This window comes from Malaclemys terrapin, chromosome 4 (assembly GCF_027887155.1).
Source record: "Malaclemys terrapin pileata isolate rMalTer1 chromosome 4, rMalTer1.hap1, whole genome shotgun sequence".
Classification (NCBI taxonomy): domain Eukaryota; kingdom Metazoa; phylum Chordata; order Testudines; family Emydidae; genus Malaclemys; species Malaclemys terrapin.
The window spans coordinates 13,269,902-13,291,024 of NC_071508.1; the positions used below are offsets into that span (position 1 = coordinate 13,269,902).

Genomic DNA, 21,123 nt, shown 5'->3' on the forward strand with positions numbered 1-21,123 from the left:
AGACAATGGTCAATGGACACTTTCAGGCTCGTAGAGGGTGTGGCACTCCAGGCATGTTGACTTGGCCGAAGATAATCCGTCTCGGAAACTGTACTATAATACTAGTTATTTTAGGTAGGGGTAGATGGCTTCTGGTTCAAAGAGTTAGTTGTTGGCATGGCCGTACGAGTCATATACCTAATGCATGTAGACACTTTTTTCACTGTGCAAACTCAATAGCAATCTTAACGAAAACGAAATAGGTAAAATATATTGTCTGTTTCTTAGGTCAGTAGTGTGCTAGGAGGTAGTGCTTGATCCTTCGATGGGAGAGAAAAGGAGCAATCTTAGGACTGGGTCTTTTTAGCATGTTTTGTTGCAAACTAACATTGTAAAATCACTCTAGTTGTCTTGTCACTTTTGAGGTCTTTCCATGCGTGGCGTAGCTTTGTTCAGCACATTCAGATAAGTGGGTTGCTCCTGTATCCTCTTGTAAGTCTCCTTTTTATGCAGAGCCTACTCTGAACACAACCCCAAATGGCCCTAAAGAAAGCCCAGGTAAAGGAGAAAACATAAGATAAGAATGGCCATACTGGGTCACACCAATGGTCCATCTAGTATTCTGTTTTTTGATAGTGGCCACTGTGGGTTGATTCAGAGGGAATGAACAGAACAAGGCAATTATCAAGAAATTGATTCCCTGTTGCCTAGTCTCCGCTGCTGGCAGGTGTTCTGACACCCGGAGCATGGGGTTGCATCCTTAAGCATCTTGGCTAATGGCCTTTGATGGAACTATCCTCCATGAACATAACTAATTCGTTTGTGATCCAAGTTAGACTTTTTTGGCCTGTCAGCAAGTTCCACAGTGAGAGGGTTAGCACCAACAGAAACATCAGGAAGTATTTCAGTTACTTTCCCAACTTTGCTTCTCATTGGCACTTGTCCTCATGCCGGTCATACAGGTTCCATGCATCGCATGAGAAATATGAAAGTCAGCTGTCTGAGAGCTTTCCACCAGCTCTTTTCACTTGTTTCTAATGCCAGACATGTTTCATGTACTCGTCTATAGATTGCTCCATTGGTCTCCTTTGCCCTGTACGTCACCTTTCATGTCACTCGGTATGGTTGCAACAGTGTCTCTGAGGCTGTGCTGCGTTAGATCATAAGTCCTGTGAGGTGGAGGAATGTCCTGTTTTGCACAATGTATTTACCTTACGTTACCAGACATGCTCAGGGTGAGGGATACATGGTAAATGATGTAAAATTTGAATGTACAGCAGTTTTGTATCAAGGCCATTCAGTGAACTAGCTTCAAGGCTGTAATGAAAACAAGTACATCCAAATTGTCCCCAGTAAAATCATTTGTGGCGTCTCAAAAAGGAGTATTCTGTTACAACAGACTACTGAATATCCTTCGTAGTTAACTTTTCCCCTTCCTTGTCTGTCCCTATTGCTAGGCATTTGTGGTTCTCCTCCAAGATTGAGTTTTGCTGAGCTGTCTGGGCCAGTGAACAATTCCTATCCTGTTGGAACCAAACTGAAATACTCCTGTCGCCCAGGATACATGTTTGGCTCTGGAAAGTCTCCTTATGTAACATGTCTTGCAAATTCAACATGGTCAGTAGACCCTGAGTTTTGTGTAGGTGAGTATCTTCATTGCTTTTCCATTTCAATTGATGTGCAAGCCATCTTGACACAGTTAGGAATCTCTCTTCTATTGGGTAAGTGGTTCACAGTTCGACACTGGTATCCATAAACACTTTCTAAATACATTTTGGACAGTTCTTTGTTATTTGTAGTTGACTGTATTAAAAAAAAAAAGGCAGAATGCTTCCCTAATATGTGTAGACTGCTTTAAGAGCAGCTAAAATACAAAATTCCAGTATCTTCAGCCTTCCATGATGAATGCTCTCCTCTTAATTCTATTGAGGAATAGGTTTACCACATTTCTTTCTGGTTTTTAGGCCGTGTGCTGAATACCTGCCTTTCTAGAACATCGTCTTGTTATGTAGTAGTAGATCTAAACTTAAGAATAGTGCTGTTCTTCTCTACTAGAGACCCCATTGTCCACATAATGGTCCTGTGACTGGGAGGCGTTCAGTGCACACCAGTGAAGTTACTGGAATTTGATACTCTGCCTATGCGGGTCAGCTTTAAATGGAGGCCTAAAATAAAGGACATCTAAGCTTTAACCCTCTTTAGTTTCCCTAATGACCTTTGTTCTTACCATGTCACATCTTTTAACTTCATTAAAATGGGTGCCACAGAACACTGGACAGCTACAACTTGGTGCGGTTAAATTCATCGTGTTCATAGTATTTCCTGTTGATTAGTATAGGGAGCATCACAAATACTGCAATAAAGTAAAACACTTTGGTGTGGTAAGTGTCGGTCTTGTGTTTTTGTTTGGTTTGTTTGTTTGTTTGAAAAATTGTTGCTCTATCCTGATAACGAAATATAGAATTTAGCCCTACTGAATTCACTGTACTAAAAGTAAACCCAGTATTGAATAATGTGTGTTACAAACTTGGTCAAAATACTAATTCATAACTAAACTTAGAGAATACTTCTCTTGGCTTCATTGTTAAGTGTACAAAAAGATTTTTTGCAAGTTTCCTCATCTCAAGACTATATATGCTATATGCTATGCAGAAGTCCCTAGTAAATGCAATACTACAGAAACTAGTTAGGATATATACAGTTCGATGCTGATGAACCTTAACTCTGCCTTCTTCTGCATATGTTTTAAATTATGATTTAATACTAATGGAACTTTCTTGAATAGCCTTAGGGTCACCTACTCCAGCCTGCTGGTTTGAGGAAATACTTTATTTATATTTATCAAGGGCGGGGGCTGATTCAGCAAAGCATTCTTCAATCCCAGTGACTTCAGCGGGACTTGTTTTGCTGAATTGATCAGGCCTTAATAAATAGGTCACAATTTATACATACCTTGTCTGCATTGAGAATTTTCTTTCCCCAGTGCAGTCATAAAGTTAGCACTTTGCATGGATACAGTATAATAAGAACGTAAGAATGGCCGTACTGGGTCAGACCAAAGATCCATCCAGCCCAGTATCCTGTCTACCAACAGTGGCCAATGCCAGGTACCCAGAGTGAGAGGGAGGAGGGGTGCCTTGGAGTGTTCCTCCCTTCTTTTTTATAGTGTCAATCCTGCCCCTTGGAAAACATTCCCAGCTGACAAAAAGTCTATAGGGAAATATCTTCCCTGCTGCTTTTCCTCATTTTTTTTTTTTTTTTCTTCCCGCTTACTACTTAAATGCAAATTAAGAAGAGCACACATTCATTTGAGACAGACCAATTTGCCAACTTGTGCTGTGGTTTGCATGCATGGCAACAGTGCATATGACGTTATAATATTTCCCTGTATTTTATCAGGACAACATTGACCAGTAAACTATAAATTTTCAAGTACCTCACAAGGCATACTTTGTACAAAGATTATTACAGCATTCTCCAGGGGGTGGACATGTGTACATTCTCTTACAGTAGGATTTCTTTTGTTCCTAAAGAACTTCAAAACCTTCTCCTTATTGTCTGTAACCATGCCAGTTGTTACTTTCACTGGTGTGTTTGGAACCCCATATCAATTTTTACATTTCATAACTTATGCCATCTGTCCTTTTTCCCATGTATTATGTTGCTTTTTATTTGTAATTGCTGCCAGTTCAGGTCAATGGGCCTACCCACATGAATAGGGTTATGCATATGAGTTTTCAGGATCTGGGTCTTAACATGTACAATATGAATATTTGCATTTGTACTAAATCTGCAAGGGGATCTTAAATCTCTTGATTCAGGATATAAGGCAACCACTGTCTGTGTGGGATTAGGAAGCATCATCCCGCTTCCACGTCTCCCCACTTCCCAAGGGCACGTTAGAAAATTATCTATAATGTGGGTTGTAAGCTTTCCTCTGTAGCCATTGTCGTACAGGACAGAGATTGGACTCTATGGTCATTGGCTTTGATCTGCCATGAAATTTGCTATGTTACGAGTACAAGTTAGCATATCCCCTTTCTCCCATTAAGGTAATATGAAGTAACACTAATATTAACTTTGTTCTCTTCTAGGAAGACCATGTAAACAACTAGAACTAGAAAATGGCAGGGTTCATTTCACGGATCTCCGGTTTGGTGCAACAGCAAACTTCTCCTGTAATGAAGGGTGAGTGGCTAGTTGTTTCTTTTGACTAATTAACAGAACTTTAGACTGGTGTAAAACTGCTGGTGAAGTCTGGCAAAATGAGTAGAAAGCCTGCTTAACTTCAAGAACATAAGTGAGTGGTGTGCTATTAATCTGTAGCCATGGGCTGGGCCCTTGTTAAGAATTACACCCGTGATTTTCAAAGGAGTTGAAGGAGGTGGGAGATGGGCACCAAACTCTCTGTGGGAGATGGGAGTCTAAAATCCCAGCCTAGAGTCTTCAGGAGATCATCTAGCAGGGATTGGGTTATGAGATTGAGTCCCACCTCAGGGGTCATGTGGCACTTACTGACCTGTGCCATCTCTCCCTTGTTACACGGGTTTCTGTCTGGGTGCTGGGAGCTAGTGGCAGAATATTGCCCATAAAATGCCACACCAGGTAGAAGCAGACCTCTTCCTGCTCTACCATAGCAAATATTTGTCTGTCCCTCCCTTATAGATGTCAGTATTACCCAGGATAGCCTCAAGTGCAGTTGTTGCTTTTGTTCATATGGGTTATGTGGCCAAGCCTTGGGGAATCAAAAATAACTTGTGGCTTCATTGCACTGAGCAGGTGTGTTTTGGATTTTTGAGGTCTTAAAGCTTAAGGCCAGAAGAGACCACCAGATCATCCAGTCTGACGTCCTGTATGTCACAGGGCACCAACGCTTCCCAGGGACCCACATACTAAACTCAACCAAAACTACTCTAAAATACTACAGCGCTCGGGTGCTTAAGCAATTATGTGCCATGGGCAGAGACTAGGAGGGCCTGAGGTGCAGAAATTCCTCGGGCCTCTGTCGTGGCAGGGAAATGTTGAAGTGAGACAGATTGAGATAATCCTGGCAAGTGACCTGCACTCACATTCTATAGAGGAAGGCCCAAAAAAAAAAAAAAAAAACCCATTGTCACTGCCAATCTGACCTGGGGGGAAATTTCTTAAGGACCCCACATACTAGAGCCTGAGCATGTGAGCAAGAACCAGCAAGCCGCCAAGCACTGAGGTGAGAGTCCTTGATGCCACCTCAGAGTCCTGGCCATTCCCATCCAGTGTCCCATCTTCAGCCATGGCCATCCCTGACCCTTCAAAGGAAGGAGATAAAAGAAACCAACTCAGAATACATTGCGTGGGGGAATCCCTGCCTGACTGCTGCAGGGAATTGGCTTGGAGATGCAGTGCTTCTGGCTGCCCAGCAGGGGCAGCATTGGTAAAAGTAGGAGAAAACGTAACAAGAGCTGCTTCAGCTGAGCCAGCCTGACACAACAGGGCAGAGAAGAGGTTTTTAGTTCTTATGCAGAGAAAAGCAGAGTAATTCTAAGGTGCAGAATGTCAGCGGCTCCAACACGTCCTCCTACATGTTAGAAACATCGTATGTGAGACAGCTTCCTACTCAGCAAGTCCAAACCCTTTTTCCATGTCAAAGCACTGTGAGCAGTGAGCAGTAAAATAACTAGTTTTCTGAGTATTTGAAGAGTTCTGTAGCAGAGGTGGTAGGGCCTTCTGTCACCTACTGGAGATGGGAGTGCAAAAATCTCTAATTTAGAAGAGGGGTAATTTGTTCCCCTTTGCCGAGGATTAACAAGTATTCCCAAGCATCTGATGAGCATAGCCCAGAAGCGAGGACTCTCTCTTGCTAACGCTTTTGGGATCTATATCCTCTGGTTTGTAGCTCTTTATTGCCTTTAACTACACAGGGCCTGGCCTTCACGTACAGCAGCGCAGCTCTACTGTTGTACATAAAGCTGCTCCTATACTGATGGGAGAGTCTCTCCTGTCAGCATAGTTAATCCATCTCTCCAAGAGGCAGTAGCTATGTTGGCGGGAGTTCTCCTGTCGACATAGTGCTGTTTACGTGGGGAGTTTAGGGCAGTATAAATGTCACTCAAGGGTATGGATTTTTCACACCCCTGATCAAGGTAGTTGTACCTATTATAGATGTGTAGTGTAGACATGGCCTTAGTGTTTATACTAGCAGCACTTCATCAAGGATGAGAGCAGTGCTGTAGGGCAGCTATCCCACAGTGCATGTCTCTCGATAGGTCTGATGGGATGGGGGTGTGAGCAGAAGGCATTCTGGGTCCTTGCTCAGTGCCCCGTGCTACCCTGCTTCATATCCCAGCAGCCCCATTACTTCCTTGTTCCTTTCATAGCATTTTTTAACCCCACCCCCACCCCCAGGCTGTCTGGCTGCTTTCCCGCCACATCTACAAGGAAAGGGAGTTTCAAACTTCCTGGGGCTTATAGAGGGAGGGGCTAACATCCGTTAACCTGGCATCAGAGCAGTGGAGATGCTGGCCACAGTGGTCACTTTTGGAACTGTGGGATATCCTCCGGAGGCCAAAAGGTGTTTACACAGGTATCTTCACTTTCATAACAGCACAAAAAACAGTGGAAAGAACTGTCTGTCTCTCGTAAAGGTGGTTTTCTTTTTGTGGTGAAACTTAGAAGTTTCACCACAAAAAAGGGACATTTTGCCCTTTAAATGGCAAGTGTAGACATAGCCCTAGTGTTCCTTGGTCCTATGGTGTTAGATGTGTCCCCTTTTCAATGGTTTGTCTCCACCTACTGGCAGAAAGAAACCATGTTCTATCTTTCTGGATGGTTAACTAGCTCTTTGCTTACATGAGTAACAAACTTGAACCCTTTTTCTTTCTTTAGGTACAGATTAAATGGACCAACTTCTGCCAAATGTGTGGTTGTGGGAAATGGAGTTGATTGGGATAAGGAGCTTCCACTTTGCGAAGGTAAACTAATCCAATGGTTTTAAGAATGGTTCACATCTGGAGATGATGCAACATAGCTGGTGCTTTCCTCTGTTCTTACTTTGGCATTTAATCCAAATGACAGTTGAGTTGCAGGGAGGAATGAAATTATACTGTGATTCACCATGGTGTTTGGATGACTCCTACAGAATCTAATATATCTATCTATCTAAGTCCCTTTTAGATTGTTCACCTGGCACTGTTTCATGTGCATAGTCCAACAGGCCTCATGACTCCTCTTCGCTATTGTATCTGTGTAATCCTGCTGTTCACTAAAGCCTTGTCTACGCTTGCAAGTTAGAGCGCATTAAATCAGCCTCGGGTGCCCTCACTCCTGAGGTGTCCACACTGGCAAGGCACTTATAGCACCTGGACTCCGCAGCTGGAGCACCCCTGGTAATCCACCTCCACAAGAAGCATAGAGCTTGCTGCACCCTGGCTGAAATGCCAGGCTGTCAGTGTGGAGGACATGTTGCATTACTGCGCTCTGATTGGCCTCCGGAAATGTCCCAAAATCCATTGAAGTCAAGTGGCCACTCTTGTCATTGTTTTGAACTCAGCTGCAGGCATGTGGATATCCCCTTTCAAAGCTCCATTTCTGACAGCCGGCATGCTTATCTGCTCCAGGACACACAGCAAAACATTACTGTGGAATGTTCCTGCTGCGGAGGCAGGTGTGTGTGTGTGTGTGTGTGTGTGTGTGTGTGCGCGCGTGTGAGAGAGAGGCGCTGGGGGTGGGGGCTGATGTCAGGGTTTTCCTCCTTCCCCTTGCCGCTGTCCAAACTTACAAGACAGCATGCTGACACACTCTCTGTCCCCCAAAACACAGTCTCTCCCTCCACATACACACAACACACTCCCTGTCACACTCCCCTCTCCCCCACACTTGAAAAGCACGCTGCATTCACTTTCACACTGGGATAGCTACCACAATGCACTGCTCTCTGTGGCGTTGCAAGAGCTGCTAATGTGGCCACGCTACTGCGCTTGCACTTGACAGTGTGAACACATGGCAGCGCTTTCCCTGCTGCTGTCTCTGAGGGCCGGTTTAACTCCTGGCGCTCTACATCTGCAAGTGTAGCCAAGCCCTAAGTAAAAGGCATGAAAATGACTTCAAAAAGTCTTGACCCTTCCTAAATCTGACTATCCACTTGAAATCTGAGGCTCTTTGGGAGTGAATCACAATTAAATTGCCTCTACCTTAATTTGATCTCTTGGATGCTTTCTGGGCTTGGTCTGTCAATCATGCTGCTGATGGTCCAGTCTGGAATCAGCTGCTGCTACAAGCAATGTCCTAGCTTAGTTTTCTGCTGGTGGAACGACACTACCTCTAGAGATGGCGGGGAAGTAGTTCTGGCTCCCTGAGGCTAACGTTGGGAAGGGGCATGGTCTGTTAAGGTCTTCTTCCAGAGCTGGTGTTTTATGGAGCATGCTCCTTGAGCAATGGTCGTACTGGGTTGGGTCAAGCCTAGAAGCAGAAAAACCTTCAGAATCTGAAAGGGGTCTTGCTTCAAATGTTAAAATGCAATGTTAAGTACCCTTCCAAATGACTACATAGCTTTTGGAAGGGATATGAGACTTCTTTTAGTGAAGACTCCCTTCAGTTCACCTTCAGTGTAAACTTTAATTTTCATGTTGACATTCTTTGCTTCAGCAATACCTTGTCCTCCACCTCCTGATGTCACCAATGGATCCCATACTGGTCAGAGTGAACAAGAGTTTCCCTATGGCTCAGCAGTAACTTACAAATGTGACCAGGGCTTCTCTCTTATTGGAGAGGCCTCCATTCATTGTACAACAAAAGATAATGTCAATGGAGAGTGGAGTGGGCCTGCCCCTGAATGCAAAGGTTAGTAGCATCTGTTTTTATCCCCTTCTTATTCTACTATCTCCTCCCAGGAAAAGCTATATTTTGATTGCTAAGTAAACCCTTAAACCTGAGGAAATTCAGTTAGTGCTTAGTCCCCCTGAATACATATCATGAAATCTAGTTACTGTTGGAAAACTAAAGAATGACGGACACTTCATAAATCATTCCTGGAAACAGTTTTGCCTGTAATCCATCCTGTATTTTTTGTCTCTCTTCAGTGTTCCAAGATTGCAGTTAATTCTCATGTCACAAACAGTTGATTTTAGGTGGAGATAAAAGCAAAACCTTAGTTTAAGAGTTTATGCCAGTGCCCTACTACTCAGTGCTAAAGGGGAAGGCGAGAGAGAGAGAGCCTTACAAGCAGGATTGTTTGGAAACCATATTTTTCAGAACTCTTTGCGGAGGGCTCCTTGACAGGTGAAGGCTCAGGCCTCTGTGAGTTCATATCACATATAAAGTTCTTAGCAGGGGGAAATAAAGGTCATTGTACAATCCTCAGTTGGGCGACGGCAGTGCTCACGCACACTATTGCATTTAGCTAACAATGCATTTATGTACTTGGTATTCAAGCAGCTGCAACAACTTGGTTTTATTCTTGCTGAGTTACCCAGCCTAACAGCTGGGATGGAGGCTTTTTCAGAGGCATTAGGCAGGTTGGGCACCTCGCTACTTTAATATTAAGTCTCCCAAAAGCGGGGAAGTTCAGCTCCAGAATGTCATTGTATGTAGATCACTTATAGCTTGACCCAAATTCCTGATGTAGTTCACTGGAGGGGGGTGGGGGAGATAAGAGATGGGCCTGATAGTCTACATAAAGCACAGTACCCAACTGTATGGCTAACATCTTTTTAAAGGGAAAGATTGAAAGTTGTGTAACTTTATTTTAAAATACATTTTTATATTTGCTGAAGTCAAGTATCGAGGCTTTTTCTAGGTTCCCCTACACACACACACACCCTCCCACTAAATGCTTCCTGTGCAAAACATTCTTATGCTGGTACTTTTAATTTTCAGTGGTCAAGTGTCCAGAGCCAGAAGTCAAAAATGGAAAAAAGCAATCTGGGTTTGGACCTGACTATTCATATGGAAATACCGTAATATTTGAATGTGATTCTGGCTACACTATGATTGGTAGCAGTTCAGTTAAATGTGAAGCTAACAATTCATGGGTTCCATCTTTGCCCAGCTGTATACGTAAGTATAAGCAGTTGTGTTGAGTCTTTTATTTGCTAATGTTTAGGAAGCTTATTGCTTTTGAGTAGCCATGTTAGAATGATGTAAAATTTGAGTGTCTGTGTCCCTTTTTTGTCATAGGCATAACACATACTACACCTACAACACCTACTACACCTACAACTTCCCCTCCAGGAGGAACAAAAGATACTTCTGATGTGTTGGAAGAACTTTTGGCTATTTAAAGCTTCCAGACATTTAGCATGTAGTTTCTACAAGACTGAAAATGGAAGTGTGAATTTCACACAGTACATTTCATCTCTAAGTTCTGGAATTTTGTCATTCACAATCGCTACTATAAGCAGTGTTCTCCCTCAGGTTTTAGAGCACAACCTATTTATTCTTATACCCTTCCTTGCATCCTCTTCTCAAATGCACTTGAAACAGCTTACTAGCTGTCCTGGGCTGTGAGCATGTGTAACTTTCCTCATGAGGGCCCATAGGGTGATGCATTCAGGAGAGGTTTAGCAGCTCCCACCTGAGGTTAGTGATGCATTCGAACAACAATGAAATGGGACCTATTGGAGCCATGCATGTGCCCTGAGCTGCCTCATTGCCCTACCAAGCTGCCTTAGCTCCCATCAGCTATTTCTCACTGCCTATGGTAAGTAGTCAGTCTCCAGTGAGCTCTGCGCACAGGATTTTTCCTCTAAATGAATTTGTAGCACTCACTGACCTGTTAGGATTATTTTCTTAAACATTTTCTTGGTTTCTCATCCAGGCAGTTGCTCAGAACTGGAGTGTTAGCATGCAGAAGTCACCCAGTTTTATGCACTGTTGCATTGGCAGGGTAGCACTACCTGTTATTTATTCACCTTCCCAGCACTTGAAGTGACTGGGAGGGGGTCATATCAGAGAAAAGTGCCAGATATGTAGGGCCTTCAAAAAGAGGACCCAGAGGTGTAGAGGTGAGGTTGCTGGACTTCCTTATGATGAGTCCTTTGCGATCTGCCCTGGCTCAAAGTTCTCTGTTACTGTTATGAGACCTACAGCCCAGAGAGTTGGTGACTCCAGTACCAACCACTGTACTGTTGAGACCAGTACGTCTATTATTTTGGGCTAGGAATTACCTCCACTTTGGCACGGCTGCTCCCAGAGGTTCAATCAACATTGTTGGTACTGAAGACATTAGAAGCATATGCTGCAGCTTAAGATCTCCTGTGCTAGTTGGTGCCAGATTCTCTGTTCCTCCAGACTGCTGTGCAGGTTGCTGCACTGGTCCTATCCTCAATGCTTGCCTGGGCACTGGCCTTGATACCATCTCTGGTACAATTGGCCCTGGCAATATTTGCCTAGGTCTGATCAACGAAAAGACCGCCATTACTCTGCTAGCTTCCAGTTCCTCCATAGGTACTGGGGGCACAAGCACTGGTCTCACTCTGTCTCCCGTGACTGCTCCTGTTACCACACCACCATGGCTAACTGATAATTTCTTCTCACCTCTCAATCCCAAGTTTTCATTGGTTGCCTTCAATATATAGAAGGCCTTGAGTCTCTCCCACTCCTTTTGAGGACGTATTCTTGATCTTTTCACAGGCATGGCTATGGAAGCAGGTGAAGAGAGAGCCTGTCTTAGATCTGTGAAAGCTGAACAACTTCATAAAGAAAATGAAGTTTCACACTGTTTCCTGGCTTCGAGCATGCTTCCCCTAGATCCTGACTAGTATCTTGCTTTTAACTTACAGGATATCTGTTCCATTTGTCTAGCCACACTGGTCAAAGCAGATTCCTCACATTTATAGTTGGAGGCAAACACTACCAGTTTTTCAGTCCTTCCTTTTGGCCTGTCTTCAGCCCCCAGGGTCTTTACAAAATGCATAGCAGTTGCATGCATGCATGAATGCATTGGCCTGCCTCAGGAGAATCAATTTCCAGATATTGCTGTATTTGGACAACTGGTTGATTTGAGGCTATTTCAGACAACCTAAGACGGATCCAGCTGCTCTTTGACATCTTGGGCCTCTTGATGACCAAGAGTGAATCTATCCTTTCTCCGGTGCAAAGAATAGTGTTCTTGGGGGAGATTCTTAATTGGCAACAGCCTATCTACCCCGGCCAGACTTTTAGACACACACACTTAGACACACACCGCTCTAAGACTTTGGTGGATTCAAGAGTTCTCCCTACATATAAATGTCCTGGAACTTGAGGCAATCTTCAGAGCATGTCAGTATTCCTACCCTATATCAAAGGCAAGATGGTTTAAGTCCTATTGGAGAACACCACGGCAGGCTTTTACCTAAACGAACAAGGGTATGCCGGGGTCACCCAGCAATTCTAGAAAGAAGTCAGTCTTTGGAATTTGTGTCCAGAATGCAGTAGCATTCAACACGTCCCATCTTCTTGGGATACAGAATTCCCTGGCAGAACTCCTTACCAGATCAATCAGGATGGATCACAAATGGTCTCTGAAAACTGAGAGAGATCAATATTCCCGTCTTAGGTCCACCATGGAAGTTCCCCATGCGCTGCAGAACTAAGGAAGTGCCATCAGTTCTGTTCCAGAGTGAGTTACGGTCTGGGATCTCTCACGGATGCATTTCTGCTCCCAGGGACCATCCAATGTGCTGTATTTACTTCTACAGCCTCTTGCATCTGAACTCTCTCAACCAGAACTTTGTATTGAACAATAGGAAACCATCCACCAGATCCACTTACCGTATGAAATGGAGTCCTTTTCCAGTATGGTTTTGACAAGGAAATATCTCCTGTGTACTACTAGAATTTTGGATGTTTTAGGATACTTATTCCAGTGGTTTGGATTTGAATCTGGTATTAGTATTGATGTATCTGCCCTTTGAGTCTTTAGCCTGCTGCTTATTTATAAAACTTTAAGCTAAGGTGACCGCCTTAGTGGTCATATTATCAGCTAGGAGGTTTTGGGAGCTGCAGGCCCTTGTCACTCTCCCTAGATCATCTTTTCAAATCATGCTGTTTTTCTCTAGGACCTTACCACTTTTGTCAGAAACTGGGGGCATCTCCTTTCTGCCTCCATCAGGCGATTTATTTGCCCGTGTCATTTCCCAAGCTTAACCATCACAAAGATGCAGAAGCTCCAGACTATTGACTTGCCTTTTATTTGGATAAGATGCCACATCTTTTGCTTAAGCAGAAAGCAGGGCTGGCTCCAGGGTTTGGGCCACCCCCAGCAGCCAGAAAAAAAAAAAAAAAGCCGCGATCGCGATCTGTGGCGGCAATTTGGCGAGAGGTCCTTTGCTCCGAGCGGGGGTGAGGGACCGTCTGCCGAATTGCTGCCGAATAGCTGGACTTGCCGCCCCTCTCTGGAGTGGCTGCCCCAAGCACCTGCTTGCCAGGCTGGTGCCTGGAGCCGGCCCTGGCAGAAAGGATGATGGGGCAGGTGGTTTTAGCCCCAACCTTCCCAGCTGGATTACGACCTGCATATTCATGTGTTAGGATGCTGCTAAATCCATACCACCTTCAAAGGTTTCAGCGCACTCCATAAGAGCACAAGCCCCCTCAATAGCCCTTTTTAAGGAATATCCCTGTGTTGGACATGTGCAGAGCTGCTTCTTGTTTCTCAGTTCATACTTTCACCAAGCATTATGCCATCACGACAGCTTCTACTGATGGTGCAGCCTTTGGGAAGGTGTTTCCTACAATCCCACTTTACATTGACTCTGAGCCCCAACTCCATGGTATACTGACTGGCATCCCTACAGAAAATTCTCTGGCTCAAGTGTCTGAGGCATGTGCACACTTATCATGGAATAAACCTGTGCGACACGTCTTGAACAGTTACAGCACAGTTGAGTAACTATTTCCCCACCTATATATTGTTCTGTCTGCACAAACTCTCAAACAACTAGCTGTTTGGGATGCTTACTTGCTTAGTCAAAATAAGCAATGAAACCAGTCCGAGGGAACATCCAAATATGGACTGTTTAGTAGAGTTTGTGGAAGGCTAGCTGAAACTGCATTGGAGATTAAGAAGATAAAGGGTTCTTTATAGCCATTATAGAAGGGTGATTGCCTTCTGTGATGAGATAACTGGCTCTGTGGGTATGGGGAAAGCAGTGGACAAAATATATCTTGACTTTAGCAAAGCTTTTGACAGTCTCCCACAGTATTCTTGCCAGCAAGTTTAAGTAGTATGGATTGGATGAATGGATTAATAAAGTGGATAAAAAGCTGGCTAGATTGTCGGGCTCAACGGGTAGTGATCAACGGCTTGATGTCTAATTAGCAGCTGGTGTCAAGCGGAGTGCCCCAGGGGTTGGTCCTGGGGCTGGTTTTGTTCAACATCTTCATTAATGATCTGAATGATGGGGTGAATTGCACCCTCAGCAAGTTCGCAGATGACACTAAGCTGGGGGGAGAGGTAGATACGCTGGAGGGTACGGATAGGGTCCAGAGTGACCTAGACAAATTGGAGGATTGGGCCAAAAGAAATCTGATGAGGTTCAGCAAGGACAAGTGCAGAAGCCTGCACTTAGGAAGGAAGAATCCCATGCACCGCTACAGGCTGGGGACTGACTGGTGAAGCAGCAGTTCTGCAGAAAAGGATTACAGTGGACAAGAAGCTGGATATGAGTCAGTAGTGTGACTTGTTGCCAAGAAGGCTAACGGCATATTGGGCTGCATTAGTAGGAGCATTGCCAGCAGATTGAGGGAAGTGATTATTCTCCTCTATTGGGCACTGGTGAGGCCACATCTGGAGTATTGCATCCAGTTTTGGGCCCCCCACTACAGAAAGGATGTGGACAAATTTGAGAGAGACCAGCAGAGGGCAACAAAAATGATTAGGGGCTGGGACACGTGACTTACGAGGAGAGGCTGAGGGAACTGGGCTTGTTTAGTCTGCAGAAGAGAAGAGTGAAGGGGGATTTGATAGCAGCCTTCAACTACCTCAAGGGGAGGGGGGGATCCGAAGAGGATGGAGCTCTGCTGTTCAGTGGTGGCAAATGACAGAACAAGGAGCAATGGTCTCAAATTGCAGTGGGGGAGGTTTAAGTTGGATATTAGGAAACACTATTTCACTAGGAGGGTGATGAAGCAGTGGAATGGGTTACCTAGGGAGGTGGTGGAATCTCCATCTTTAGAGGTTTTTAAGGCCCGGCTTGACAAAGCCTTGGCTGGGATGATTTAGTTGGTATTGGTCCTGTTTTGAACAGGAGGTTGGACTAGATGACCTCCTGAGGTCTCTTCCAACCCTAATCTTCTATGCTTCTATGATTGCTTATTACAAATGTGAATATGTGCAGGATTAATGGTTTCATGCCTAACCAAGAATAAATGTGCAATTTAGCTTGACCAGGGGTGGCCAACCTGTGCCTCCGGAGCCACATGCAGCTCTTCAGAAGTTAACACGCGGCTCCTTGTATAGGCACCGACTCCGGGGCTGGAACTACAGGCGCCAACTTTCTAATGTGCCAGGGGGTGCTCACTGCTCAACGCCTGGCTCTGTCATAGGCCCCTCCCTCCCCTGAGCCTGCCGTGCCCTCGCTCCTCCCCCCCCCTCCATAACCTCCTGCATGCCACAAAACAGCTGATCAGAAGGTGCGGGGAGGGAGGGGGAAGCTCTGGGAGCGGAGGGGGAGTGCTGATTGGGGGTGGGTGCTGCTGATGTATTACTGTGGCTCTTTGGAAATGTACATTGGTAAATTCTGGCTCCTTCTCAGGCTCAAGTTGGCCACCCCTGAGCTTGACTTTTATATAGGGTAGCTGTAATGCTACAAGAAGCAGCTGTGGAACGGAGCCATTGTCTGCTCAATGGAGCATAGGGTCTGCTCAAGGAACATCCTCTCAGGTCTCTAGCCATAAGTTCTCTCTGGCAGCAACCTGCATCCCTTCTCTCTCCAGCTTGGGAGATTTAGACTACAGCTCCCCCCTGTCTTTTTTACCCCCCTCACTCACGGTATCTGCAGATGCAATTCTAAGTCCATAAAGCATTTCAAGGCCTCCTCTGTGTCATAGAGGAGGCTATCATCCATTTTGCCTTTGAATCCATATTTGGGGCACTGTGTTATGAGGTGTTCAGTGGTTTGGATGTTCTCACCACAGTCGCATGAAAGGGAGTCTCTGATTTTTCCATTCGTGCATCAAGTACCTGCATCTTGGGTGGTTTGTTCAGGTGCAGTTGAGTATGGTCCAGAGTCTGCGTAGCAGATTGAAATCACAAGGGCGGCATGTGGGGTCAGTGTTAATGTGCTTGTTTAGAACAGTGGATGAGGTCCAGATACTTTGCCATTCCTTGGCTAGATCCAAAGAGATGAGGTGGCCGCATGTGGTCCACAGCAGTTGTTGCTATTTCAGGCATGCGGTATGTTGTCTATAACCTGCTGGATGGGAAGTTCCGGGTAGTCTTTGGTGTGTTAAGTTCACGTGCAATGGCTGTATCTCAGTGGATAGCTGGAGGTTCAGTGTTGGCTAATACAGAGAGCCATTGTAGAAGAGTTGATTTTTAAAGTTCCTATGATGATTCACATGGTCTGACTCAGCTGCCCATCCGCAAGTTAGGTGTGGCAGCTTTTTGTCCACATTGGGCACAGCACTCTGCAACTGAATACACAAGGACCAATTTGTAGATCCCCCAACTTGTTCCTGCTATTTTTTTTGGACAATGTTGAGGTGAGTCTTTGCTTTGGAGGCTACTTTCTGGATATGGTTATGGAAGGTGAGAGTCAAGAATGATACTGAGACGTTGACTGGGTTGTAACTCAGTTTTATCACAAAACTCGACAGTGGTTTTGTGCGATTCTGCTAAGAGGAGAAGTAGACTACTGATTGGCTTCTCAACTGCTACTTTTGGAAGTAGTACTCCTCCATGATATTAGTCAGATGTGTAAAAGTCACTTCACGTTGTTGACAGCTACAGACCTGAGTTGCAAGTATCAAATCATTGGCATATGTGAACTTCTATGCCATCGTTTCAAGCACATCATTCCCCTGCAATCCACTGGGTATCCCAAGCGGGTCAGACAAATGCCTAGCCCCTGTGCTACAAGGATAATGATGATAGTTAACCAAAATCCAATACGCTCTTTCAAAGCAGAGTACATTTATTTAAGGACAAAATCATATGGAGAAAACGTATCAAACAAAGAGGCTTATGTGCATATTAAACATACCAGAATTCACCCATCAGCCCTTTGTGGACCTTGGCAGACTTAAGTCCTTCCATCCCTTCAGCAGGGTTGGGTCCTCCCTTGGACAAATGTCATGTTGAATCAAAATGAAGGTCTCTACCAGTTCAAGATGGCCCCTGACAACCCAAGTTCTTGCCACTTTTTTTTCAGGCCTCCCTGAAAGCAGGTAAAGCCAGCCACCTCCCCTTTCTCCATAGGAAAGGTTTAAAAGGCAGAGCTGTCTACATAACCAGATTTGGGATTTTACATTACATCACCCCCTAGTTAATCCAGTTTCCACAGGAAATCCTTCTAGTGAGTCAGGAACACAAATAAATGTATTGATACATAATGTTATGAATAGTCTGGGGGCTCATATCATCCGGTCCATCTCAATATAATGGTCTCTGATGGTTTGCATGCTGTCAAAGGCTGACTAACTTTCAGATAACATTCATGATGTTACATACAGCAGTCTCAAGATAGGCTTGTGTTCCTCATATGTCACCATTATTGGTGTATTTTCAATTTTGGCTAATTTAGACATCCCAGGAGATCTCAGGCTGAGATGTGGGATTGAATGGGTTGAGATGAGTAAGGAGTAGACAGGTAAATTTGCAAGCAATCGACATAGAAATGGTGGTTGAAATCCTGTGAGCAGATGAAATCGCCCAAAGAGGGACCAAGAAGAGTGTGAAGAGGTGGAACCTGCAAGAGACTCTGCCGAGGCAGCCAGAGGGGAAAGAGCCAGGGGTGACAGTCTTGTGGATTGCCCAGGTTAAACAGTCTTGAGAGGATCAACTGCCTCTAACAGGAAGAGGAGGATGAAGCGAAGTACAGGCCTGAGACTGGTCTGAGAAGGAGCAGTTAATAAGCTTGGTTAGAGAAGTTAGGATGGAATGAAGGGGACAAACCAGGCTGGAGGGGGTGAAGAATGCTGTTGGAGTGAAGAAACACAAGGCAGGGGTGTGTTGGGAGAACTTACAAACGAAGGGAGGTAGGGGAACAGTTTGGAGGGATAGGTGGGATGAGAGGATGGCTTTTGAGAAGGGGGGGGGGAGACCATGTGCCAAGCGAGGGAATAGACACTTACAGGCTCCTAGTGGGTGTGGCACTCCAGGTACGTTGACTTGGCCGAAGATAATCTATCTTGAAAACTCTACTGTAATACTAATTATTTTGTGTAGGGGTAGATGGCTTCTAGTTCAAAGAGTTAGTTGTTGGCATGGCCGTACGAGTAATATACCTAATGCATGTGGACACTTTTTTCACTGTGCAAACTCAATAGCAATCTTAACGAAAACAAAATGGGTAAAATAGCTTGTCTGTTTCGTAGGTCAGTAGTGTGCTAGGAGGTAGTGCTTGATCCTTCGATGGGGGAGAGAAAAGGAGCAGTCTTGGGACTGGGTCTTTTTAGCATGTTTTGTTGCAAACTAACATTGTAAAATCACTCTAGTTGTTTTGTTGCTTTTGAGGTCTTTCCATGCGTGGCGTGGCTTTGTTCAGCACATTCAGATAAGTGGGTTGCTCCTGTATCCTCTTGTAAGTCTCCTTTTTATGCAGAACCTACTCTGAACACGACCCCAAATGGCCCTTAAGAAAGCCCAGGTAAAGGAGAAAACATAAGATAAGAATGGCCATACTGGGTCAGACCAATGGTCTATCTAGTCTAGTAGCCACTGTTGGTTGATTCAGAAGGAATGAACAGAACTGGGCAATGATCAAGAGATTGATTCCCTGTTGCCCACTCTCCGCTGCTGGCAGGTGTGCTGACACCCAGAGCATGGGGTTGCATCCCTAAGCATCTTGGCTGATAGCCTTTGATGGAACTATCCAACGTGAACATAACTAATTCATTTGTGATCCAAGTTAGACTTTTGGCCTGTCAGCAAGTTCCACAGTGAGAGGTTTAGCACCAACAGAAACATCAGGAAGTATTTCAGTTACTTTCCCAACTTTGCTTCTCATTGGCACTTGTCCTCATGCCGGTCATTCATATTTCTCATGCAATGCATGGAACCTGTAAGTCAGCTGTCTGAGAGAGCTTTCCACCAGCTCTTTTCACTTGTTTCTAATGCCAGACATGTTTCATGTACTCTTCTATAGATTGCTCCCTTGGTCTCCTTTGCCCTGTACATCACCTTTCATGTCACTTGGTATGGTTGCAACAGTGTCTCTGAGGCTGTCCTGCGTTAGATCATAAGCCCTGTGAGGTGGAGGACTGTCCTGTTTTGCACAATGTACTTACCTTGCATTACCAGACATGCTCAGGGTGATGTATACATGGTGAATAATGTAAAATTTGAATGTACTGCAGTTTTGTATCAAGGCCATTCAGTGAACTAGCTTCAAGGCTGTAATGAAAACAAGTACATCCAAATTGTCCCCAGTAAAATCATTTGTGGCATCTCAAAAAGGAGTATTCTGTTACAACAGACTACTGAATATCCTTCATAGTTAACTTTTCCCCTTCCTTGTCTGTCCCTATTGCTAGGCATTTGTGGTTCTCCTCCAAGATTGAGTTTTGCTGAGCTGTCTGGGCCAGTGAACAATTCCTATCCTGTTGGAACCAAACTGAAATACTCCTGTCGCCCAGGATACATGTTGGGCTCTGGAAAGTCTCCTTATGTAACATGTCTTGAAAATTCAACATGGTCAGTAGATCCTGAATTTTGTGTAGGTGAGTATCTTCGTTGCTTTTCCATTTCAACTGATGTGCAAGCCATCTTGACACAGTTAGGAATCTCTCTTCTATTGGGTAAGTGGTTCACAGTTCGACACTGGTATCCATAAACACTTTCTAAATACATTTTGGACAGTTCTTTATTTGTAGTTGACTGTATTTAATTAAAAAGGCAGAATGCTTCCCTAATATGTGTAGACTGCTTTAAGAGCAGCTAAAATACAAAATTCCAGTAACTTCAGCCTTCCATGATGAATACTCTCCTCTTAATCCTATTGAGGAATAGATTTACCACATTTCTTTCTAGTTTTTGGGCCGTGTGCTGAATACCTGCCTTTCTAGAACAAGACATTACGTAGTAGTAGATCTAAACTTAAGAATAATGCAGTTCTTCTCTACCAGAGACCCCATTGTCCACACAATGTTCCTGTGACTGGGAGGCGTTCAGTGCACACCAGTGAAGTTACTGGAATTTGATACTCTGCCTATGCGGGTCAGCTTTAAATGGAGGTCTAAAATAAAGGACATCTAAGCTTTAACCCTCTTTAGTTTCCCTAATGACCTTGGTTCTTACCATGTCACATCTTTTAACTTCATTAAAGTGGGTGCCACAGAACACTGGACAGCTACAGCTTGGTGCGGTTAAATTCATCATGTTCATAATATTTCCTGTTGATTAGTATAGGGAGCATCACAAATACTGCAATAAAGTAAAACACTTTGGTGTGGTAAGTGTCTGTCTTTTTTTTTTTTTTTTTTTTTTGAAAAATTGTTGCTCTATCCTGATAACGAAATATAGAATTCAGTCAGACTGAATTCACTATACTAAAAGAAAACCCAGTATTGAATGTGTGTTACAAACTTGGTACAAGTTAGCATATCCCCTTTCTCCCATTAAGGTAATATGAAGTAACACTAATATTAACTTTGTTCTCTTCTAGGAAGACCGTGTAAACAACTAGAACTAGAAAATGGCAGGGTTCATTTCACGGATCTCCGGTTTGGTGCAACAGCAAACTTCTCCTGTAATGAAGGGTGAGTGGCAAGTTGTTTCTTTTGACTAATTAACAGAACTTTAGACTGGTGTAAAACTGCTGGTGAAGTCTGGCAAAATGAGAGTAGAAAGCCTGCGTAACTTCAAGAACATAAGTGAGTGGTGTGCTATTAATCTGTAGCCATGGGCTGGGCCCTTGTTAAGAATTACACCTGCGATTTTCAAAGGAGTTGAAGGAGGTGGGAGATGGGCACCAAACTAGCTCAGTGGGAGATGGGAGTCTAAAATCCCAGCCTAGAGTCTTCAGGAGA

The 21,123-nt window shown here is 44.3% G+C and overlaps 1 protein-coding gene across 1 annotated transcript; it reads left to right on the plus strand.

Moving 5' to 3' along the window:
* Positions 1–1,438: 1,438 nt before the first annotated feature.
* LOC128835641 (complement receptor type 2-like) lies at positions 1,439–10,207 on the plus strand. The gene is made up of 6 exons (XM_054025223.1): positions 1,439–1,622; positions 4,074–4,167; positions 6,844–6,929; positions 8,602–8,796; positions 9,832–10,015; positions 10,132–10,207. The coding sequence occupies exons 1-6, from the start codon at positions 1,544–1,546 to the stop codon at positions 10,205–10,207; spliced, it is 714 nt and encodes a 237-aa protein (XP_053881198.1). The 5' UTR covers positions 1,439–1,543.
* The last annotated feature ends 10,916 nt before the right edge of the window (positions 10,208–21,123 follow it).

Excerpts from the sequence above, each read along its gene's own strand:
- LOC128835641 (XM_054025223.1), top strand. The coding sequence starts at position 1,544 with ATGTTTGGCTCTGGAAAGTCTCCTTATGTAACATGTCTTGCAAATTCA. Across the intron at positions 1,623-4,073 it reads AGACCCTGAGTTTTGTGTAG|GAAGACCATGTAAACAACTA; the intron begins GTGAGTATCTTC and ends GTTCTCTTCTAG. Across the intron at positions 10,016-10,131 it reads TTGCCCAGCTGTATACGTAA|GCATAACACATACTACACCT; the intron begins GTATAAGCAGTT and ends TTTTTGTCATAG.